Source organism: Paraphaeosphaeria sporulosa (assembly GCF_001642045.1).
Source record: "Paraphaeosphaeria sporulosa strain AP3s5-JAC2a unplaced genomic scaffold CC84scaffold_5, whole genome shotgun sequence".
Taxonomy (NCBI): domain Eukaryota; kingdom Fungi; phylum Ascomycota; class Dothideomycetes; order Pleosporales; family Didymosphaeriaceae; genus Paraphaeosphaeria; species Paraphaeosphaeria sporulosa.
In genome coordinates, this window is record NW_017253364.1 from 2,398,675 (window position 1) to 2,416,844 (window position 18,170).

Here is an 18,170-nt window from a genome sequence, read left to right on the forward strand (position 1 = left end):
AGAGGCATAAAAAAGACGGTGAAGGTGCAGTTCAAAGATGATGAGCCAACAGGTCAGAATTCGACGCAAACGAGAGAGGAGACTAAAGTCGCAGCAGTTGCTGGATAGTGTCAGCCTTTTCTGGTTGTTTGTAAGGAATACAGTGAACAAGGGAACGCGAAGGCAAGTGCGGCGAAGACTGAGAATCACGGTGCTACGTCGATTGTGAACGACACTGGGTTATCACATGATTGAGATTGCATGACAAAAACAAGGATATCGATTATAGGGCCAGAACAGCTCGTGGTTACAACGGTCTTCTACTACATCATCTCGTGTATGCAGGCCCTCCACAGTCAACTTCAACTCACATCATCTTAGGCCATGGCAGCGCATTTCATGGACTTAGTATGGGGACGAAAGTTGCTCTACTGGTGGACGATTCCAGTGTAATGAGAGTTCTACACCTTCAAGGTGTCACTCTTCTGATGTTTCAGTCTTTGCTTACAACACAATTCAGTTTGGTTGAGCTGATTTGGGCAAAAGGGTGGTTTGATCGGGGTGAAATTCCATGACGGGGTAGCACGTCGACGTTGATACCGAGGTAAAACACATGTACGCATAACATTGCTCACTCGATCTTTTTCATGCGCCATGCATCTGTAGAAAGAAGGTTGTCGTTACCGGTTCATACAAAGCTTTGACCGCAAACTCATTGTCTCAATGATGGTTAAGTTTGGAGTTTCCCGTGGGTCAATGTCTTTTAGATTTCCAAAATTCGCGGAATGGTTCTTCTTTTGGGATTGTCATGCGGCACTTGCAAACTTTGGTGTAGAGTTGCTGGTATTACTATGTTTGCATCGATTCCCTTGTTTTAATAATTAACTTCCATGACGAATCAACTGTCCGTTATCAAGATCTATGTCTCTCATCCACTCCTTGATGATATTAGGCACCTTAGGGACCAGACCCACAGTGAGCTGGTCGTTCGCCAAATTGACAGCCATCTCGAAAGTATTCCTGGAGTCTTTTATATAGATGTTGCTACATTAAATACCGTCTCCAGCCAAACTGTATAGGGCCTTTGACAGCATCAAAATGGCGAAGATAGAGTTATTTTATGCCATGAGACCCACAAATGCATCAATTCCAAGCTTACTGTGTTGTTCCAATCGATATAATCATGCAGGATGACATAAGAGTCTGCAACCCTGTCAGGGAAAATGGGAATATAGATATCATTTCGGATATCATTTCGGAGAGTAAGCGTGCTGTCATCGATTGCAGAGGTCACGGTGTCTCCCATGAATTCAAGGTGGTTTAAGGCGTCTGAAAGCTTTCAAAGGATGGCGGTCGTGTGATCGAGCTTTGGTATTGTGAAGCTTTTTGGGATTGCGTGCTGCCGCGTAGTAGGAGTGATTCCCGGCGGAGTGGTCTTGTGGAAGACAGTAGCCCATGTCTAATCTTGACTCCCTCGTTTGACATCCGAGTTGCCCAGAAGTATGGCTGCGATGATGTGCCAATCGATCTAGCGATACGGTACTCCGGTGCAATTTTAGGGGGTAGTCCAAAAATATATGATGAGTGGTATAGAGTGATTAGAGCTCAACAAATACGTCAACCGAAATACCCGTCCTCCTTGTATTGTTTTAATTATGAGTAAGGAGGAAAGGAGAGATCGGTGCATAGGACTGCTTCTATGTCCACAGTAACCTATGCTACGTCCTTATGCCTATTAAACCACATAACAAACCTCTTATATAGAAGAATAGCCTACAGTTTCCCTATTACCATGGGCATATACTAATTAAGAATAGCTACTGTCCTTGGGATACTCTTAATATAGGTACTTAGACTGCTCTTCCTACAGTCGCTTAACCGTTCCGGTATCGACGGAACCGTGAGTGGATGCTTGAGTCGGCGAGTCTGCACACGTGCTGGTTCTCGAAGAAGGGCCATATTGCAGAACGTAATTCATTACGATGACTTTGGAGATGTATCTTGTGGGACGCGGTAGTTGGTGAAGGATGTAAACAGGGCATTTGGCTGTTTCCTTCATAGATCGAGCTAGCGCGACGGAAGCAGCCACCCGATCCATCACTACCAAAATCTCCCACCCAGACATCCTCCATCCTATAGGCCCATCGAATTTCATCTTTCCCATCAAGTTGAAACCCCTTCGACCTAACACTCAGGCGCTCCATGACGCACCTCAAATGCGGCTCCTCCCTCGGGCGCCCTGATGTGCCCTGATGTGCCCTAATGCGAACCGCCCTGAAGCTCACTCTCGCGCCTTCTAATTGGCCCCCATACTTCAATTGCCCCGACTCTCCACGCCAGCGTCCGATGCGGAAACGCTCGATCCACAGCGGCGCACCGCCAGCCCTACAACAGCGATGCGATCAATGGACATATTCTATCATTTGGTGTTTTAGGGCTGAAAGAATGGTGGAACCGGGGGAAAGTTGTGGATGAGAAGTTATCAGAAGGCTGTATAAGTACGAGGTTGGGTACTTGAGAAGATGGTATTAACAGAGCTTTCATATCGACTGTGTAACATTCCATCTCCATTATTATCATCTTGAACTTCACCAAAATGGCGCAAAACCCCCTCCGCCGCATCCTCATCTCCGGCGCAACCGGAAAACAAGGTGGCGCCCTCATCGCAGCCCTAACCTCTCACCCAACACCCACCATCCACATCTACGCCCTCACGCGAAACCCCAAATCGCGCTCTGCACAGGCCCTGGCTTCCAACCCAAACATCACCGTCATCACAGGCGACTTCTCCAACCCCCCGGCCATCTTCGCACAGATCCCCAAGCCATGGGGTTTCTTCAGCGTGACGAACCCCATGAACGCGGCGCGCGAGGAAGCGCAGGGCAAAGCGATGACCGCAGCCGCCGTCGCCGCAGGCGTTAGGCACATCGTGTTCACGGCCACGGACCGCGGGGCGAACAGCGATTCCTCCGCCACCGTGGTCCCGCACTTCGCGAGCAAGTTCGCCGTGGAGCAGGACATCATTTCAAAGAGCAAGGAGAGCGGGGGTAGCTACACGTTTCTCCGCCCGGTGGCCTTCTACGAGAACCTGAGCGATGATTTCCTCGGCAAGGGCTTTGTGAGCATGTGGCGGCTCAACGGGTCCTCCTCGCGCATCAAATTCGTATCGACGAAGGATATTGGGAAAGTCGCTGCTGAGGCGTTCCTCAATGCGGACGCGGAGCAGTACAAGAACAAAGCGATTGCGCTGGCGGGCGATGACATCTCGCTCGCAGAATTCGAAACCGCGTTCAGGGAGAAAACGGGGAAGCAGTTGCCAGAAACATTTGGAGTCGTGGGGAGGGGACTAAGGTGGGCCCTGCATGAGCAGTTGGGGATTATGTTTGATTGGTTCAAGAGCGACGGGTTTGGTGTCGAGGTGCGGGAGGTCAAGGGTGCGTATCCGTTCTTGAAGGACTTCAGGGAGTGGTTGAGAACGGAGAGTGCATGGCGGAAGGCATAGAGGGATAGTCATACTGTTGTCCACTATCCATCTCTGGTCTGTCTGTTTACGTCCTGGCTAGGTTTGCCTATTGTTTTATTTTGCTGTTGTGTAAGTTCGTATTCCTCCTCAAGATCACAGGTCTTTGTTCATGGTTGCATCGATGGAAGCAGAACTATGGTCCGTGTTGGGTAGTCAGCGTGTAAGAAATGTAGGCTCGGAATTCGGACAAATGCACGCGTTGTCCTGTGAGCGAACTTTTGTGCTCAATCGTGCTGCGTATTCGATGGCTTCGTATGTCCTGATCACCGGGTACGAGACGTAAAACTTCACATTAGACTTTCAATACCAAGCCGTGATTTGAATGTGGCAATTATGAGTTTCTAGACTTCCAAGCTGATATTGTATCGCTGGTGTCCCGCGGAAGAAGAATGAGGACTAGCGCGCTGAATCAGCATTAGCCTGCCTTTCCCAGCTTCAACCGTCAACCAATGACGCAGGTGGTATCTCCACGCGTCGTGAACATGGGTTCTCCAAACACGCTCGTCATTCCAATTCCCCGGCACTGTTCTTTCGTCCATTACTGTCACAGCAGGCACTGCGATGCTCACTTGATCTCTAAACCGCGCGTCTCTGCGAAGCGCTCCCTTGTGCAACGATTGACCACAGCAGTGACATGTACGCCAATAAGATGGAAAGCAGCGACAGCACCTTACCGAATGCCCTGAAGCGCAACAAGGCCTTCCATCCCACCCACGAGCCCTTTGGTCAAGAAGCCGAGCTTCACGTACAAAAAGACAGTGTTTCCGGCCCTGTATCCTTCCTGAACCCTACAAATGCACATTTCCGCCACGCCACACGTCCAGACGTCCGCTTTAAATGGTCCTCCCGTAACAACCGCAAAGGGCGTCATGCCCTACTCATAGACCGCCATCAAATTACTAGCAAGACACAAGGCGCAACACCGCGCCCGACCTCATCCCCACGCAGCATCGCCCGCGGCCTCTGGCGCATGCTCACGTACTACCCCGTCTGGGACGTATCCTTCGACGTTGCATATGTCTTCACGCTCGGCAGCGTAATCTGGGTCACCAACGCCTTCTTCGTGTTTCTCCCTCTCGTCCGCCCCACCACCGAGTTCAGCAACGAGGAGCTCTACGGCGGCGGCGTCACCGCCTTCATCGGCGCCACCGTCTTCGAAGTCGGCTCCATCCTGCTCATGGCCGAAGCCGTGAACGAGAATCAATCTGGCTGCTTCGGCTGGGCCGTGTCGCAGGCGCTGTCCCGCGGCGACGACGACGCCGCCGCCGCGCCAACGCCGTCCCAATCCCACTGCACGCACCACCACCCCAACCGCCACAACCTCGTCGGAAAGGGACGCCGCCCCGTGACAAAGGGAGCGCCGGACACGCACCCTCGCGCCTGGCGATGGTGGCCATCGGGACACGACCTCCACTCCCTCGGCTTCCTGGCCTCCCTCGCCCAGCTCTGCGGCGCCTCCATCTTCTGGATCGCAGGCCTCACCGCGCTCCCCGGCATCTACGACCACCTCTCGCGCCCGCTCGCCATCGCATTCTACTGGACGCCGCAGGTGCTGGGCGGGCTCGGCTTCGTCGTGTCAGGCACGCTCTTCATGCTCGAAACGCAACCCACGTGGTGGAAACCCGCGCCGCGGACGCTGGGGTGGTGGATCGGCGCGTGGAACCTGGTCGGCGGCGTGGGATTCACTTTGTGTCCTGCGTTCGGGTACGACGAGAGCAGCTGGGCGCAGTATCAGGCCTGCCTATCTACGTTTTGGGGCAGTTGGGCGTTCTTGATCGGGAGCGGGTTGCAGTGGTACGAGAGTCTGGAGAAATTTCCTGTGGAGGTGGACGGGGAGGGGACCGGGGGCGGTGGGGCGAAGGAGGCATCTTGATCGCTGGCGTGAGACAGAATAGCAAAACGTAGGGGTTGGGCTCGTTCATGACAACTGTGGTTGTGGAAAGCCACGGCGTGATGTTAACCCAGGGCTTCGTAGACTCGTTGTGAACCGAGTAAATCCACGATCCTGCATCTAGTGAACATAAGCGTACTACCTAGAAGCTCAAGCGAACAGAAAACTCTCTTTGCAAAGCACCATCACTCCCCTCTACCTCCTTTACCCCTTCAAAGAGCCATGAGCCATAAACCATTTGTGAGCCATCCCCATGGCTAACTTGACCGTCTATGCACATCTCCCCACGTTCTCTGATCACATTGGTGTCGGGACTCACATTCACGACCAATGAAACCTTGATCCAGGGAATGATTTCATTTATCCCGACCCCCTACCGCGGCGAAGAATACAACCATGCATACAGCATACATGCTAAAGGGTATCGAAACAACTCTGCGCCTTCAACCTCCCTCCATTCATCCACTAAAAACGGCCGTTGCTCGTCAAGAAATGCAATGCAGGCATGACAATACCTCTCACCCAAACAACCGGGAAGCCCATGGTGTCTCGTCACTCCATTTCACTTCCTTCTCTTGGCACCTCACACCCGATCCATAGGAAACACCTAATTCTCCCCAATCATCTCACTCTCCTCACCAAAGTCCTCGTCCATGTCATCGATCCCCATGCCATTTGCCTGCGCTGTAACATCATCCATGACCTCGGGCTGCTCGCCGTCATCGTACATGGTGCCCTCGTCTTCGAAGAGTGCGCGCCGCGTGTGCGCCGTGTCCGTGTTGAGGTAGTTGCGCAGACGCTGGACGCCGACGCCGCTGAAGACGCAGAAGACGTCGCGCTGGTGCTCGTTGAACTCTGTAGAATCCAAGTCAGATTGAGTGTTTTGGTAACAGAGTGCGATCGAACATACCTTGCGGCGCTTCACGGCAGAACACGATCAGATCCTCGCGGAGGAATGCTTGTACGCCCGTCAAGCTCAAATGCGTGAGGCGCGGGCAGCTGTTGAGCAGAGAGTGGATGCTGCTCAGCGTGAGGTTCGTGCAATAGCTGAGATGCACGCGCTCGAGCACGCTGGGCGTCACTGGGCCACCGTGGCCAACCTGCTTAGGCTTTGCAAGCGCCACTATGCTGCGGTCTGTGATGTTGCCGCACTTGACCAAGCCTATCCTCTTCAATTTTGGCAGGGTGGCCAGCTGTGTCACTGAGTTATCCGTGAGGTTCGTGCAACACGCCAAGTCAATATAACGGATGCGATTGCACAGCTTGACAAGCTGTATCACTCCCGTGTCAGTGATACGCGAGCAGTGACCCAGGTGGATGTAGTGCAAGTTCTTGCCGAGCCGTGTTATGGCTAGCACGGCCCTATCTGTGATGTTGCGACATTTGTTGAGGACGAGGTTGCGCAGGCGGGGCGCGGCTTGCACAATCTTTTGGACTCCGGCATCTTGCAGCTCGGTGCAGTCTGTGAGATCGAGGATGCGGAGCGCGTCGTATGTTGCACCCAGCGGCAGGCGGAGGAACGCTTGGTCTGTGATGCGCCAGCAATGAGCCAGCCTCAGCTCGCGCAGATGCGGTCCGTCTGCCAGGAGCGTCGTGATGGATTCGTCTTCGAGGTTCCTGCAGTCGTGCAGATCAATCTCTAGAATATAACGGCAGTTCCGTGCGAATGCGATGATAGATCTATCGGTCAGCTGCTGGCAGCCATTGAGTTTGAGCTGCAACCATTAGCCATTGTTGAAGTGACATATCACAGCGCTTACCCTCTTCAAATGGCGACAATTCTTGGCCACAGCCTCCAAAGACTCGTCTGAAATCTTCTTGCAGTTTGTGACGTTCAGCCCCTGGAGGCGCACCGCGTTCTGAGCAAGCGCAAACATGGAGCGGTCCGTTATCGAGTCCAAGCCAGTTACATCCAGTGCAAGAAGGCTCCGATTTCCTTGAAGCATGGAGGTGAGGCTGAGGTCGGTGAGTTTTTGGCAGTTGGTCAGGGTCAAACGCTCGATTCTGTTGCAGTTGGACAAGGGCTGGAGGGTGCCGTCGCTGATCTCGGGGGCCTGTAGCGGGGTCAGCGGGGGCTTTCCTGTCTGCTGATGAAGAACGTACCAAGGCTGAGAGATTCAGCCGCTTGATGAGAGTGGGGTAGTCGAAAAAGCTGTCCCCTCTCCGGACGGTAGCAATGACGCTCTTGATCGCCTGCCATTTGCCCGTCTGGGGTCGGTGCCACAGCAAGCCGACGCTGTTCCTTGCCCATTCCCGGGAGACGAGCATGCAGTGCTTCAAGTCGCCGGGCGAGGAGAGCTTGGCAAAGATGGCAATCATCAGCTCGGCGGGCAGGCGCGAGATGGGTGACACGCGACACCGCTCCTCTATGGCCCTCCGGAGCGCATCCTCGTCCGAGTTGGGGGATATGGAAGGCGCGAGCGAGGACTGCGAGTCGTTGGTCTGGAACATGAGAGAATCGTTGTCGTCATCCTCGACGCCGCGCTCGGGCGAGGTGGACGCGGAGGTGTCGGAGCGGGAGGCGCTGATGTCGCGCTCGGCCCGTCGAGAGCGAGAGCGCGAGGCCATGGCGTGAAGTTTGGTGAACGTGGTTGCGGTTGATGGTTCTCTTGGCGAGAGGCGGCCGCGGGTTTCGGCGGAGCGGGGTCTTTGGGCAGAAGGCTGAGGATCGGGCGTGTTGTTGGACGCAGGTGGTGAAGCAGGCGGTTGGCGGGTCGACTCTAAGCGACGCAGCAACAGCTTGCTTACTGTGCTGTCACGCTTCACAGAACCCCTTGCAGCGTCGCGCGTCGCGTGCGGGTGACTACCGAGCGTCGTGGAATTGGCGGGCGGGGTGGTGAGAGACACTGCGGCCGTCGACGCTGGCAGGCGGACTTGGTTGAGCTGGGAAGGCCTTCGCTAAAGCCTATGACGAAGCGGGCAGGGCAGACGGGTCAGGGCAAGCTCCAGGGTAAGGTCCAGGTGGTCAAGCAGATGCGAGGCTGAGGAACAATGTGCAGCGCAGCAGGTCCCAGCGTAAGTAGGCAGTGCCTGGGTGCACGGCAGGCAAGAGCAACACAGCAAGAGGAGATGCGCAGCAGCACCAGGACAACAACGACGATGCGGGTTGAGCCAGCACCAGGCCTGTGGCCGTGCATGTTCCCCCTTGGCGCATCGCCAACAACCAATCCCGCCGCGCAGGGCATCTGAGACACGCTCGACGACTGCCGTCATCCCGAGAACTGGTTCTTGTCCCTCGCGCTGCGTCAGGCGTTGTTAGCAAAACAGCCACTCTCCCGCGGCTCTCAAAGTGTCGTCAGGCCAGAGGGTGCTCAGTCGGCGTCGCGGCCTGTTCACCACCGACATTCACGCTACACCAGTCAGGTGCTGCTCCACCACGCCCACCTGACCGCCTTCGCAAAGGCACGAAGCGTCGTGTGTTGGGCTGCTGTGGTTCTCTAGTCTTGTTCCGGTCTCTTTGGTCTGAAACGCTTCGCTGCGTCTGCTGCAGATCGCAGTCGCCGTCTCCAGCAAGACCGCACGTGCTAGACCTGGTCTCTAAGCTCTCGAACGCGCACCATTCACAACCGACGGACCACAACATCTGCTCACTGGCCGACGTAGCGGTAGCAGCCGCAGGGAAGCGGGTCATCTTACAACGGTCGATTGCTCCCCGCGGCAACGCTCGGAACTCTGGTTCACATCGACGCCAACCATGTCACTTGGGTCCATGTCCGCGTGGCGGGTGACGGCGGTGCATCAAAAACCTAGGACGCTGCTCGGCCCCGAGACTGGTGAGAAACATGTTCCTGCCTGATGTTCCCGCCTGGTTCCTTATGTTCGATCGACAGGACAGAGTATATGATCCATCCGCCGCCTCTCATGCATTCGCGTATAGCTGTGTGTTGCTGTCATTGAGCTCAGCCTTCCGCAAGATTGAAGATAAGATGCACACGAACGCTTCTCTTGGCAGAAACAAGTCTTGTTGGAACGATTCCGTTCTGGCATGTTTCCACTCACAGCAGAGACACGTTGTCATTGCACGACACCGTCTTGCATGACGGTACAGAGTATATCCGCGGCTCGCCGCATCGATGAGGGACTCTTGCTCAACTCGACCATTCCTCTAGCATACTCGGAAGATCTAGAATAACTTGATCCAGATTGGCATGCTTGCCGTGTGCCAAAGCGTCCCCGTGAGTAAGGCCTGGTGCCCGCGGATATACATGCTCGACCTATGGGCCGAGAGAGAATTTCCAGAGAGATACAAACGCTCTCTGGTTCAGCCTGACCCAGCGTAACTATGGCACACGCCTGAAACATGAAAGAGCAGCCGGTTGCTAGGCACTGCTGCGAGCATCCGGATCTGTCTCGGGTAGAGCTGGCCTAGAAGGGCGTAGCGCGATCTGGAACGCCACACTTTGCGCCACACACTTCACGGGCGGAGAGCGGGAGTGATCAAAGTGAGTGCTGCAGATGTCGGTCTAGGACTGGAATGAGAAGCAAATGGGTGTTTCCAAAAATGACAATATGCCCTGCGTGATGGCGCCCTCGTGCACCCATCACGACTCGTGCGCGGCAGGGCAACTGCGGCCGTGACGTGCGGTGTGGCTCTGCTTGTGACGGCCTAGCAGCCGACATTGAAACTCGGAAGATCAACACCTAATGACCCCCCAATACAACACAGACACAGACCCAGCTCTGCACGCGTCCCGCCCGGCCACTTCGCCCCCCTCGCCCGCCGCAACCTACATGCACGCTCGCTAGCACCGCCGTTGCTCCTGCACCGCTGCAGGCCTCACACCGCCCGCAATGTCCTCCGCGCGCTACGCTCCCTCCACATCAGTGCCGCAACAACATGCCTACCGCCCCTCGGCGTCGTCGTCCAATGCCCCGCCCGGCACCTTTGCGCCGGGGACGAAGGTCCAGGTCGGCAAGTACCGCGTGACGATTGAGCGCTACCTGTCCGAGGGCGGCTTTGCGCATGTCTACGTGGTGCGCATCCCCAAGGGCAGCGAAGGGCTCCCGGACGTCGGCGTGCTGAAGCGGGTTGCGGTCCCGGACAAGGAAGCGCTGGCGAACATGCGGACCGAGGTCGAGACCATGAAGAAGCTCAAGGGCCACCGCCACATCGTCACGTACATGGACTCGCACGCGTCGCAGCTGCAGGGCGGCGGCTACGAGGTCTTTCTGCTGATGGAGCACTGCACCGGCGGCGGTCTGATTGACTTCATGAACACACGCCTGCAGCACAGGCTCACCGAGCCCGAGATCCTGCACATCTTCTCCGATGTCGCCGAGGGGGTTGCGACGATGCACTATCTGCGGCCCCCGCTGCTGCACCGCGACCTCAAGGTCGAGAACGTCCTGATCACGACGGTGGGGTCCAACCGCATATACAAGCTCTGCGACTTCGGATCCACGGCGCCGCCCCGGCCCGCTGCCCAGACGGCCGCAGAGGGCAGGCTGATCGAGGACGACGTGCAGCGCCACACGACGCTGCAGTATCGCAGCCCGGAGATGATCGACGTCTACCGCAAACAGCCCATTGACGAGAAGAGCGACATCTGGGCGTTGGGCGTGCTGCTGTACAAGCTGTGTTACTACACCACGCCGTTCGAAGAGGTCGGCCAGATGGCCATCTTGAACGCAACCTTCAAGTTTCCGGCCTACCCCCAGTTCTCGGACCGGCTGAAGAAGCTTATATGTACGTCCCAAATTATTGGGCTGTGCTGAATCCTGGGCTAATGGCAAGCAGCGTCCATGTTGCAGGAGAATCCTCAGCGCAGACCGAACATCTACCAGGTAGTCGTCGAGGTGTGCTCTATGCGGCATAGACCTGTACCGATCAAAGACGTAAGTTTGTAGCTCCCTCGTAGAACACCCGTTGACGAGTCCAGATCTACTCCCACCGGACGCAATCCGAAGACCGCAGAAACCAGCAACTACCGTCCCCCGAGCCTCAAGTGTCTTCTCCACCGATCATAGGAATACAGAAGGTGGCCCCTGTCCAGCAAACACAGTCCATCCCAGAAGTTGCGCGGATGAGAAGAGGAAGAGAACGTCCCGAGCAAGCATCGCCAATGGCAAAACCCTGTCGCTCCCCGGCAGGGAGGGGCGCAGCATCTGATCCTTTCGCAGCTCTTGATTCGGACAAGGCTGAAGTCAGGATCGCTGCAGCTGACGAGCTTGCTGCTCGTTACCCTTCCTTGGACGAGTTCTCGTTGTTGCATGATCGTGGTCAAAAGTTTGAGTTTGGTCAATCGCCAGGAGGCGCGGATCCTCCATTAAACAAACGGGTCACAGAAGCTCTTGCTGATGAGGCATTTTCAGTACCTCCAGCGAAGCCAGCAGCGTCAGCACCACCACCGAAACCAGTCTCGACTACTCCCTCAACGAGCACGTCTCGCCCTATATCCGCGCAGAAACCTCAAAGATTCGATGGACCTCAGGACAGCCCTCGCACCTCTAACGTAACACTCTATCAACCTACACCACAAAGGTCCACGATGGTCTCGACTGGAGTGCAAACCTCGCCCGCGCCATCTCCTGTTCCATCTCAACCGCAGCTAAAGTTCCCCGACGTCAACAAGAAGCCCATATGGCGCGTACCCGATGTGGGCCACCACAATAGAACAATGAGCCAGCCGCGGACGTTCGAGAAGGCCCAGCCTAGCCCATCTTCATTGAGGCCAGATCATACTCTCCCAACTCGTCCATCGCTGGACGCTACCAGGTCAAGATCACATGCCACTGCACTCCAAATCCCGAAGTCGCCTGCATCATCACGACCATCACTCGAAACTCACCGTCCTTCTGCACTGGACCTTGGGGTTTCCCTTGACAGGGCAAAGTCTGCTCAGTCGAATCGACCCAACAGCATACACGTTGCATCCAACCTGGATTTCCTACGTGAAAGGGAGGCGGCCCCTGGGAGGAACTTTGATGCGCCGTCGCTGGCTCGAGGCGGCCAGTCTCCCGCTGTGCTGGATTCTGATTCGGACGATGAGAAGAACATCACTTCAAACATGGACTACCTTCGCGCGCGGGAGAATGAAGACAGCCACCAGAAGAAGCACCGGCGGAGCAGCAGTCAAAACACCAAGAGCGGCAAACGCTCCAGCCTCCACTCCATAACCAGCGGCACAAAGAACATCGTAAAAGGCCGCTTCGGCGACGCCTTCAAGATGTTCGAGAGCAACTCCGCCTCAGCGCCAGACCGAGGCCGCTCCGACTCCAGCCCCCGCACACCCACCGACTTCTCCGCTGAACCACGCCCCAATCCCAACGCTTTGACCCCCATAGCCGGGTCCGAAGCAACAGGCGGCATATCCGACGACGAGCGCACCCTCGACGAAACAGAGGACCTCCCTCCCGAAGTCCGCCGCGAGCTCGAAAGACGGCGCCTCTCGCAAGAAGAACGCCGCGTCGAAGCCGCCGCAGCAGAGTACCGCGCTCGCCTCGCGTCCTCAGATGCCAAAGGCAAAGCCGGCCCAACCCGCGCCTCCACCATCCAGAACCGCGTCAAGAACCTCCTCGACGAGTCCCAGAAGCCACCGCCCACCAGCCGCACAGCAGAGGGCTACGGCAAATACACCGAGCGCGACACGGGGAAGCCTCTGCCACAGCGCCCGCTGGACCAAGCCGCACGACAGCCCGCACCCGCCATAGCGAGAAAGCCCATCGCCTTCCCGCAGCAAAACGCGCCGCAGGATCTGAACCTAGGCTACGCGAAACCACGGCCTGGTTCTCAGCCGCAGCCGCTCCCGACGAGCGCGTCCGCACCCCCGGCTGTGGCGGCGGCGACACGTGTGCTAACGGGTGGGAGGGGTCCGCCGCCGCCCTCTAAACCTACGAAGTTGAGGACTGGGGGTACGGGGGAGTTCGCGGTGCCGAGACAGAGTCCGACAAAGGCGACGACTGGGAGGGGGGTAGAGAAGCCGCTGCCGAGAGTTGGGGGGCTTGGGGAAGGAAGGAATGGAGGAGAGGACGAGTGGGATGTGGATAGTTTCAGTAAGAGGTATCCCAGCTTGAATAAGTTGGAGATGGTGGAGAGGGAGATTCCTAGTGGCGGGGGGAGGGGCAGCGTTAGGGATGTTTGATGCGGTGGGTTTTGTAACATAGGAGCGTGGGGTGAGGAGGGTGGGCGGGTATATAGCCAGACCAGACGAGAGGTGGGAGATGAACGGCTATTCAGCGCGAAGCGCGTGTTTGAATGGTGGCTTGAGGCACGTCGAGTCCGATCGCGTTCGTGGCTCTGCTTCCGTCTTGGAACAAAAACAAATAGGTCCCTTCACTGAGGCGCGGGTGCCGCCTTATCTCCGCGCATGTGATTGGAGCCACTCAACACATATGCAGCAGTGTCTAGGTGGGGCGGCGGAATGGTGGTATCCGGGCACGTTGTCTGTTTCTGTGGTTCTGGATCCGGGGATGATTTGATGCAAAATGGCTTTGGTCCGCGTTGGCTTTGCAATATCCACATTTCTCAGCACCCGACTTAGTTTGTGCACTGCGGTTTTCCGCGCCTTGCAACGGCACGTGAAGTCTTCGCACAATGGTACGATGGAGCCCGGTACGGGCGTGGTGGCGCACAATCGCATGAGTGGGGGAGGCAACAGAAAGCCTGGGCTCGGGGGTACGATCTAGATTTGAATTTGCAAGAGCTACATAACGACAGTAAGCAGCTCAAAGAGCTTCAGACAAAACCATGTGTACGATTCCGTTCCGTTCCATTCCATTCCATGCGAGACTGGGCGGTTGGTGATGGCACGGAAGAGTGATCACTGCAGCTTGAACGAGTTCCAGCCGCTCTTCTCAAGGCACGTCCCACCCGTGACGCCGATCCAGTCACCGCCGCAGTTGATTTGGTTGTAGACTGCTCGATGCAATCTGAGTTAGCCGTCGTCATCCAAAGTAGACTTGCGTGTGTTCGCCCAGGAAGGACGCATGTGGCATAGAACCGCAAAGAAAAGTGAGCACACATACGTTTGCTAGCCAGGAACCCAGCCGTGTTGATGAACATGGCGCCAGTCTGGCTATCAAGGTTGTAACAGGTCCCAGACACTGGAGCTGCGTGGAAGAGGATGGCATTGTCGTTTCGGCTGCGTCTGCGCGTCAGGCAAAGCTTTGCTTCTCACGGGAAGGGGCCCGGATCTTACCAGTCATCGATGTTGCGGTATTGGTTCAGCTTGACATTGTCTCTGGACTGCAGAGAGGGACCGCCAGACATGGGCTCTGGCAGGGCGAGGGCGGGAATGGCGAGGGCTGCGGCGAGGGCGAGGAACTTCATGTTGATCTACTTTGCTTTGCTTTGGGTTCGAGAGTTGGTTGAGAAGTTGTGGTTCTGTACTGTGAAGATGATGATGAGATGCAGATATCCAGAATCGCGTTGCTTTGTCCGTCTTTTATAGCGTTCATGAGGCCTCGGGCACTTCGAACCTCCGAGAATCATTACCAGAGGAGAAGGATGCTGCGCTGGATGCTGCGTTGGATGCAATCCCGCCACCCGCGACGAACAGGGCAAGTGGTGAGAGACGTTTCTCTTCCTTGGGGTCGTTGATCCAGGATTCTGGTGGAGAACAGGGAGACATCGGAGTGCTTGACGTCAGTAGACGAGTTGAATCTGCACTGCCCATGCAGGGCGTCAAGCTAGTGAAGGATCTGAATTGCCTCATAAAGAGATGCTGGAAGTGATGTGATAGTACAATTGGTGCGGTGCTGTGGCTGTAGCTTGCTTCGCGCGAGGCACAGTTCTTGTCAGCATCTACGTACGCAACCCCAAGTAAACGGGGTTTGAGGCGAATGTAAGACAGCAGGTACATTGGCCGCTTGGGGGCAGTGGGTCGGTAGACTACGCGCAGATCTACTATTGTTTCATCGTCTGGGATGCGGCACATGATTTGCAGGTATGAAGTCAGCGTGAGTTGGGGCAGGATCGTAGTTTGTCTTGATTAAGCGATGAAGGGAAGATACATCACTTTGTACCCGTTGGTTTGCGTTTGATCTCGTCGTATGTACAGGCGTGAATAATCCCTGAGGCTAGCCTTATCCAAAATGCGGTATCTACCTAGCTGGCTCAACGGTTCGTTACCTCGAGAGCATAATTGTTACCAAATAAATTTTCAATTCTTCTTGGTCCCATAACCAAACGATTAGCTGGAGGATGGAAAGAGACCTGGATAGCATGGGGCCGTACTACCGTATACCCCAGGAGTAAATGTACTATGAGACAGATCGAAACCAGATCTGCATGAAGTTTACCATAGGAAAGAAATGCGTAAGACTTGTGTCCGGTGATATGTCTCCGAAGGAACGATCATCGGTAAGTTATCTTAGCTCGTGAAGACTGACGTTATTGGAAGGATTGCATCGTGTTACACAGCTGCCTCGGGCGAAGCACAGGTATTGTCAGCCGCCTATATTAACTTTAGTAAGCGGGGTTCAGTCTTTGAGCGGAAGCGGAGTCGTGCCAAGTGCAGATCACGAGGAAGGCTGCGGATCTGTTAGAAGCTAAAGGTAGGGCAGCAGTATTTGAGCTAAAACTAAGGATCATGGCTGCGCGAAAGGTATCGCGGCGAGGAAAATCACAAGCTTTGGGCGTGTCTCGATAAATGAGATGGGGTCGATTCTGTACAATACAACGGCATGGTCGAATGATTGTAGATGCGCGGGTTTGTCAAATTCTTGGGTACTCTGTGTTATCCTAAGACGAGCAGAACGGCACGCAAAACCCAGGCTGATCTTTGAGCAAGGCATGGCTTCATTCGTGCCGGTGTAACCATCACTCTGGAAAGTGCCATATGCCCGTAGAAACGTTTCTTGCAACGTAAGCCAGAAATGAACAGTGAGACACGGTTGGTGTTCGCAAATATACTTCATTATCTCACAGGAAGATGCATTCATTAAGTGATTGGCCCGAGAACACATCGTCATAATGATACCTATGTTAAGAGAAGGAATGTTATGGCATAGTTTGCGTTGAAAATCTTCCGCCAAACGCAGCTTACATCTCTACCCGATTGTACTATTGCTCGGTGCGTGCTGTAAGCTCTGATTACTTGTGTCAAAGCCATGCAGCCAGTACTCTTTGTATTGATGTTGCGACATTGGAAGGACTGATCTGTATTGGTCTACGTTGACGCCGTGCGAAGATAGCAGCGTTAACATCGACCCTAGTCCGTCGGCCTTGGCTCGAAGGACACATTGCTCTATCGCCTTCTCACAGCGTGGTTGCGGCATTCGTTCCATTAAAATGTTGAACATAGTTTTATTCTCCTTCCTTCAGTATAGCCACGTCCGATACAATTCCCCGATGCAAGAGTTCTTTCACAAAGTTCGTATTACCCGCACGCGGCAGACTCTAGCGCTGCTGTTTCCGCCGCACCATGCTCCAGCAAATACTCCACGATGTCCATGTGGCCGAAATATACGGCGGCTTCGATAGGTCTGTGTACAGGGGATCAGTTCAGTCTGACAGTGTCCTTTCTTGGGGGACTGCCGCCGTACTGGCAGTAAAATCTGAAATCATCTTTCTCGTCATCTGGACGCCCCGCAGCCGGCGTGCCACGCTCAGTTAAATATTGTACCGTATCTAGGCGGCCACAGCTCGCGGCTGATTCCAATGCCCAGCAGTAAGTGTCTTGCAGACTCTTGGAGTGATTTGCATTTGGCAAACTCGCTTCAACGACCTTGATCATTTCGTGGGATGAGCTCCGCTGGGCCATGTGGATTAGACTTGGGTAGGTGCGTGTTGTTTCCTCCCACTAAGGACTTTCCTCTCTCCGGAATTCATACAAGAAGGAGGCACTACATCTTATATCCGTATATGCACATCATTCGTCACTCTAGATCAGCAAAGCGTTCCCAGAACTCTTGAATATGGAGGCGTTTGTAAACAAAATCAAATTTTTTCTTCGATGCTGATGCCGCTGTCCCGATAGGGGGAAAGGCAGATATGATTACGTTGGAGCAGGTGGGGATGGTGAATATGGGGGGCGAGGGCGGGAGTGGGAAACTGTATGAGATTAGATTGGATTTGGAAAGAGTGGACAGCCTCCGAAGTGATGTACAGAGGACTGGTCGGAGAAAGGGGGAGAAAAGGACACCCGGACATGGTCTCCGCGACGGCATGTGAACTAGACAGACCAGGCTTGTTTAGGAGCCTCCCTTACCACTCTATATTTTCTCTAGATCTCTGCGTGTCTCGATAAAAGTGCCGCAATCCTTTTCCCTGGAAAAGCTCCTCGTGAAGCTTTTGACTTCGACTTCGATGTGTTGTACATAACTAGCAAGCTTTGTCTTCACCGGACGTAATATGGTTTCGTGTAGCTGCAGTAAGTTGTTGCTGCGGTATCATTCGGAGCGAGTAGTGGAATGACAATTCGATACAAAGCTTCGGGGGGCATTGAAGCCAAAGAGACTAGGGATAGTGAATACAGGGTATTATGCAAGCAGTGAGAGGTAATATAGGGGCTGGTGAGATGGTAGGAGGTGGAGTAGGCATGGACGGAGAGAAAGTTTCGTGACGACAGAGGCTGCAATAGGAGAGTAAGATCAGGAGAAGTGTACTGCCCTTTCTGTCAAGAGTTTATCGTGTTGTGGCGAACGACTTGAGGCTCGAGGGAGTTAGTGTGGCCTAGCAGCTCCTGTGGCACATGTCACATCGAACGAACAATTGTGGTGCAGATTTCCGGAGTCCTTCTATTGCGAGCCACGCTACGATAGGGCTTTGATGATGTGAATTCTCCTGTGACATTTTCCCATGGCCAATGTTGATTCCCACTGGCATCATTCCATATG

The 18,170-nt window shown here is 54.8% G+C and overlaps 6 protein-coding genes across 6 annotated transcripts; 4 read left to right on the top strand and 2 right to left on the bottom strand.

Moving 5' to 3' along the window:
* Positions 1–2,120: 2,120 nt before the first annotated feature.
* CC84DRAFT_755861 (NAD(P)-binding protein) lies at positions 2,121–3,805 on the top strand. Its single transcript, XM_018187317.1, has one exon. It carries the CDS (start codon positions 2,576–2,578, stop codon positions 3,479–3,481), a length of 906 nt encoding a protein of 301 aa, XP_018036610.1. The 5' UTR covers positions 2,121–2,575; the 3' UTR covers positions 3,482–3,805.
* Positions 3,806–4,151: 346 nt separating this feature from the next.
* On the top strand, positions 4,152–5,375 carry CC84DRAFT_1090445 (uncharacterized protein; the record flags this gene model as incomplete). Its single annotated transcript, XM_018174354.1, has 1 exon — positions 4,152–5,375. One exon carries the CDS (start codon positions 4,152–4,154, stop codon positions 5,373–5,375), a length of 1,224 nt encoding a protein of 407 aa, XP_018036611.1.
* Positions 5,376–5,520: 145 nt separating this feature from the next.
* On the top strand, positions 5,521–5,951 carry CC84DRAFT_755900 (uncharacterized protein). The gene has a single exon (XM_018187318.1). It carries the CDS (start codon positions 5,666–5,668, stop codon positions 5,900–5,902), a length of 237 nt encoding a protein of 78 aa, XP_018036612.1. The 5' UTR covers positions 5,521–5,665; the 3' UTR covers positions 5,903–5,951.
* Positions 5,952–6,000: 49 nt separating this feature from the next.
* CC84DRAFT_1217501 (ubiquitin ligase complex F-box protein GRR1) lies at positions 6,001–7,961 on the bottom strand (the record flags this gene model as incomplete). Its single annotated transcript, XM_018182897.1, has 4 exons — positions 6,001–6,248; positions 6,304–7,108; positions 7,154–7,447; positions 7,497–7,961. The coding sequence occupies 4 exons, from the start codon at positions 7,959–7,961 to the stop codon at positions 6,001–6,003; spliced, it is 1,812 nt and encodes a 603-aa protein (XP_018036613.1).
* Positions 7,962–10,045: 2,084 nt separating this feature from the next.
* On the top strand, positions 10,046–13,474 carry CC84DRAFT_1205801 (uncharacterized protein; the record flags this gene model as incomplete). The annotated part of the gene is made up of 3 exons (XM_018181998.1): positions 10,046–11,079; positions 11,131–11,228; positions 11,273–13,474. Exons 1-3 carry the CDS (start codon positions 10,185–10,187, stop codon positions 13,472–13,474), a joined length of 3,195 nt encoding a protein of 1,064 aa, XP_018036614.1. The 5' UTR covers positions 10,046–10,184.
* Positions 13,475–14,152: 678 nt separating this feature from the next.
* Positions 14,153–14,661, bottom strand: CC84DRAFT_1217503 (uncharacterized protein; the record flags this gene model as incomplete). Its single annotated transcript, XM_018182898.1, has 3 exons — positions 14,153–14,247; positions 14,358–14,473; positions 14,531–14,661. The coding sequence occupies 3 exons, from the start codon at positions 14,659–14,661 to the stop codon at positions 14,153–14,155; spliced, it is 342 nt and encodes a 113-aa protein (XP_018036615.1).
* Between the last annotated feature and the right edge of the window lie 3,509 nt (positions 14,662–18,170).

Excerpts from the sequence above, each read along its gene's own strand:
- CC84DRAFT_755861 (XM_018187317.1), top strand. The coding sequence starts at position 2,576 with ATGGCGCAAAACCCCCTCCGCCGCATCCTCATCTCCGGCGCAACCGGA.
- CC84DRAFT_755900 (XM_018187318.1), top strand. The coding sequence starts at position 5,666 with ATGCACATCTCCCCACGTTCTCTGATCACATTGGTGTCGGGACTCACA.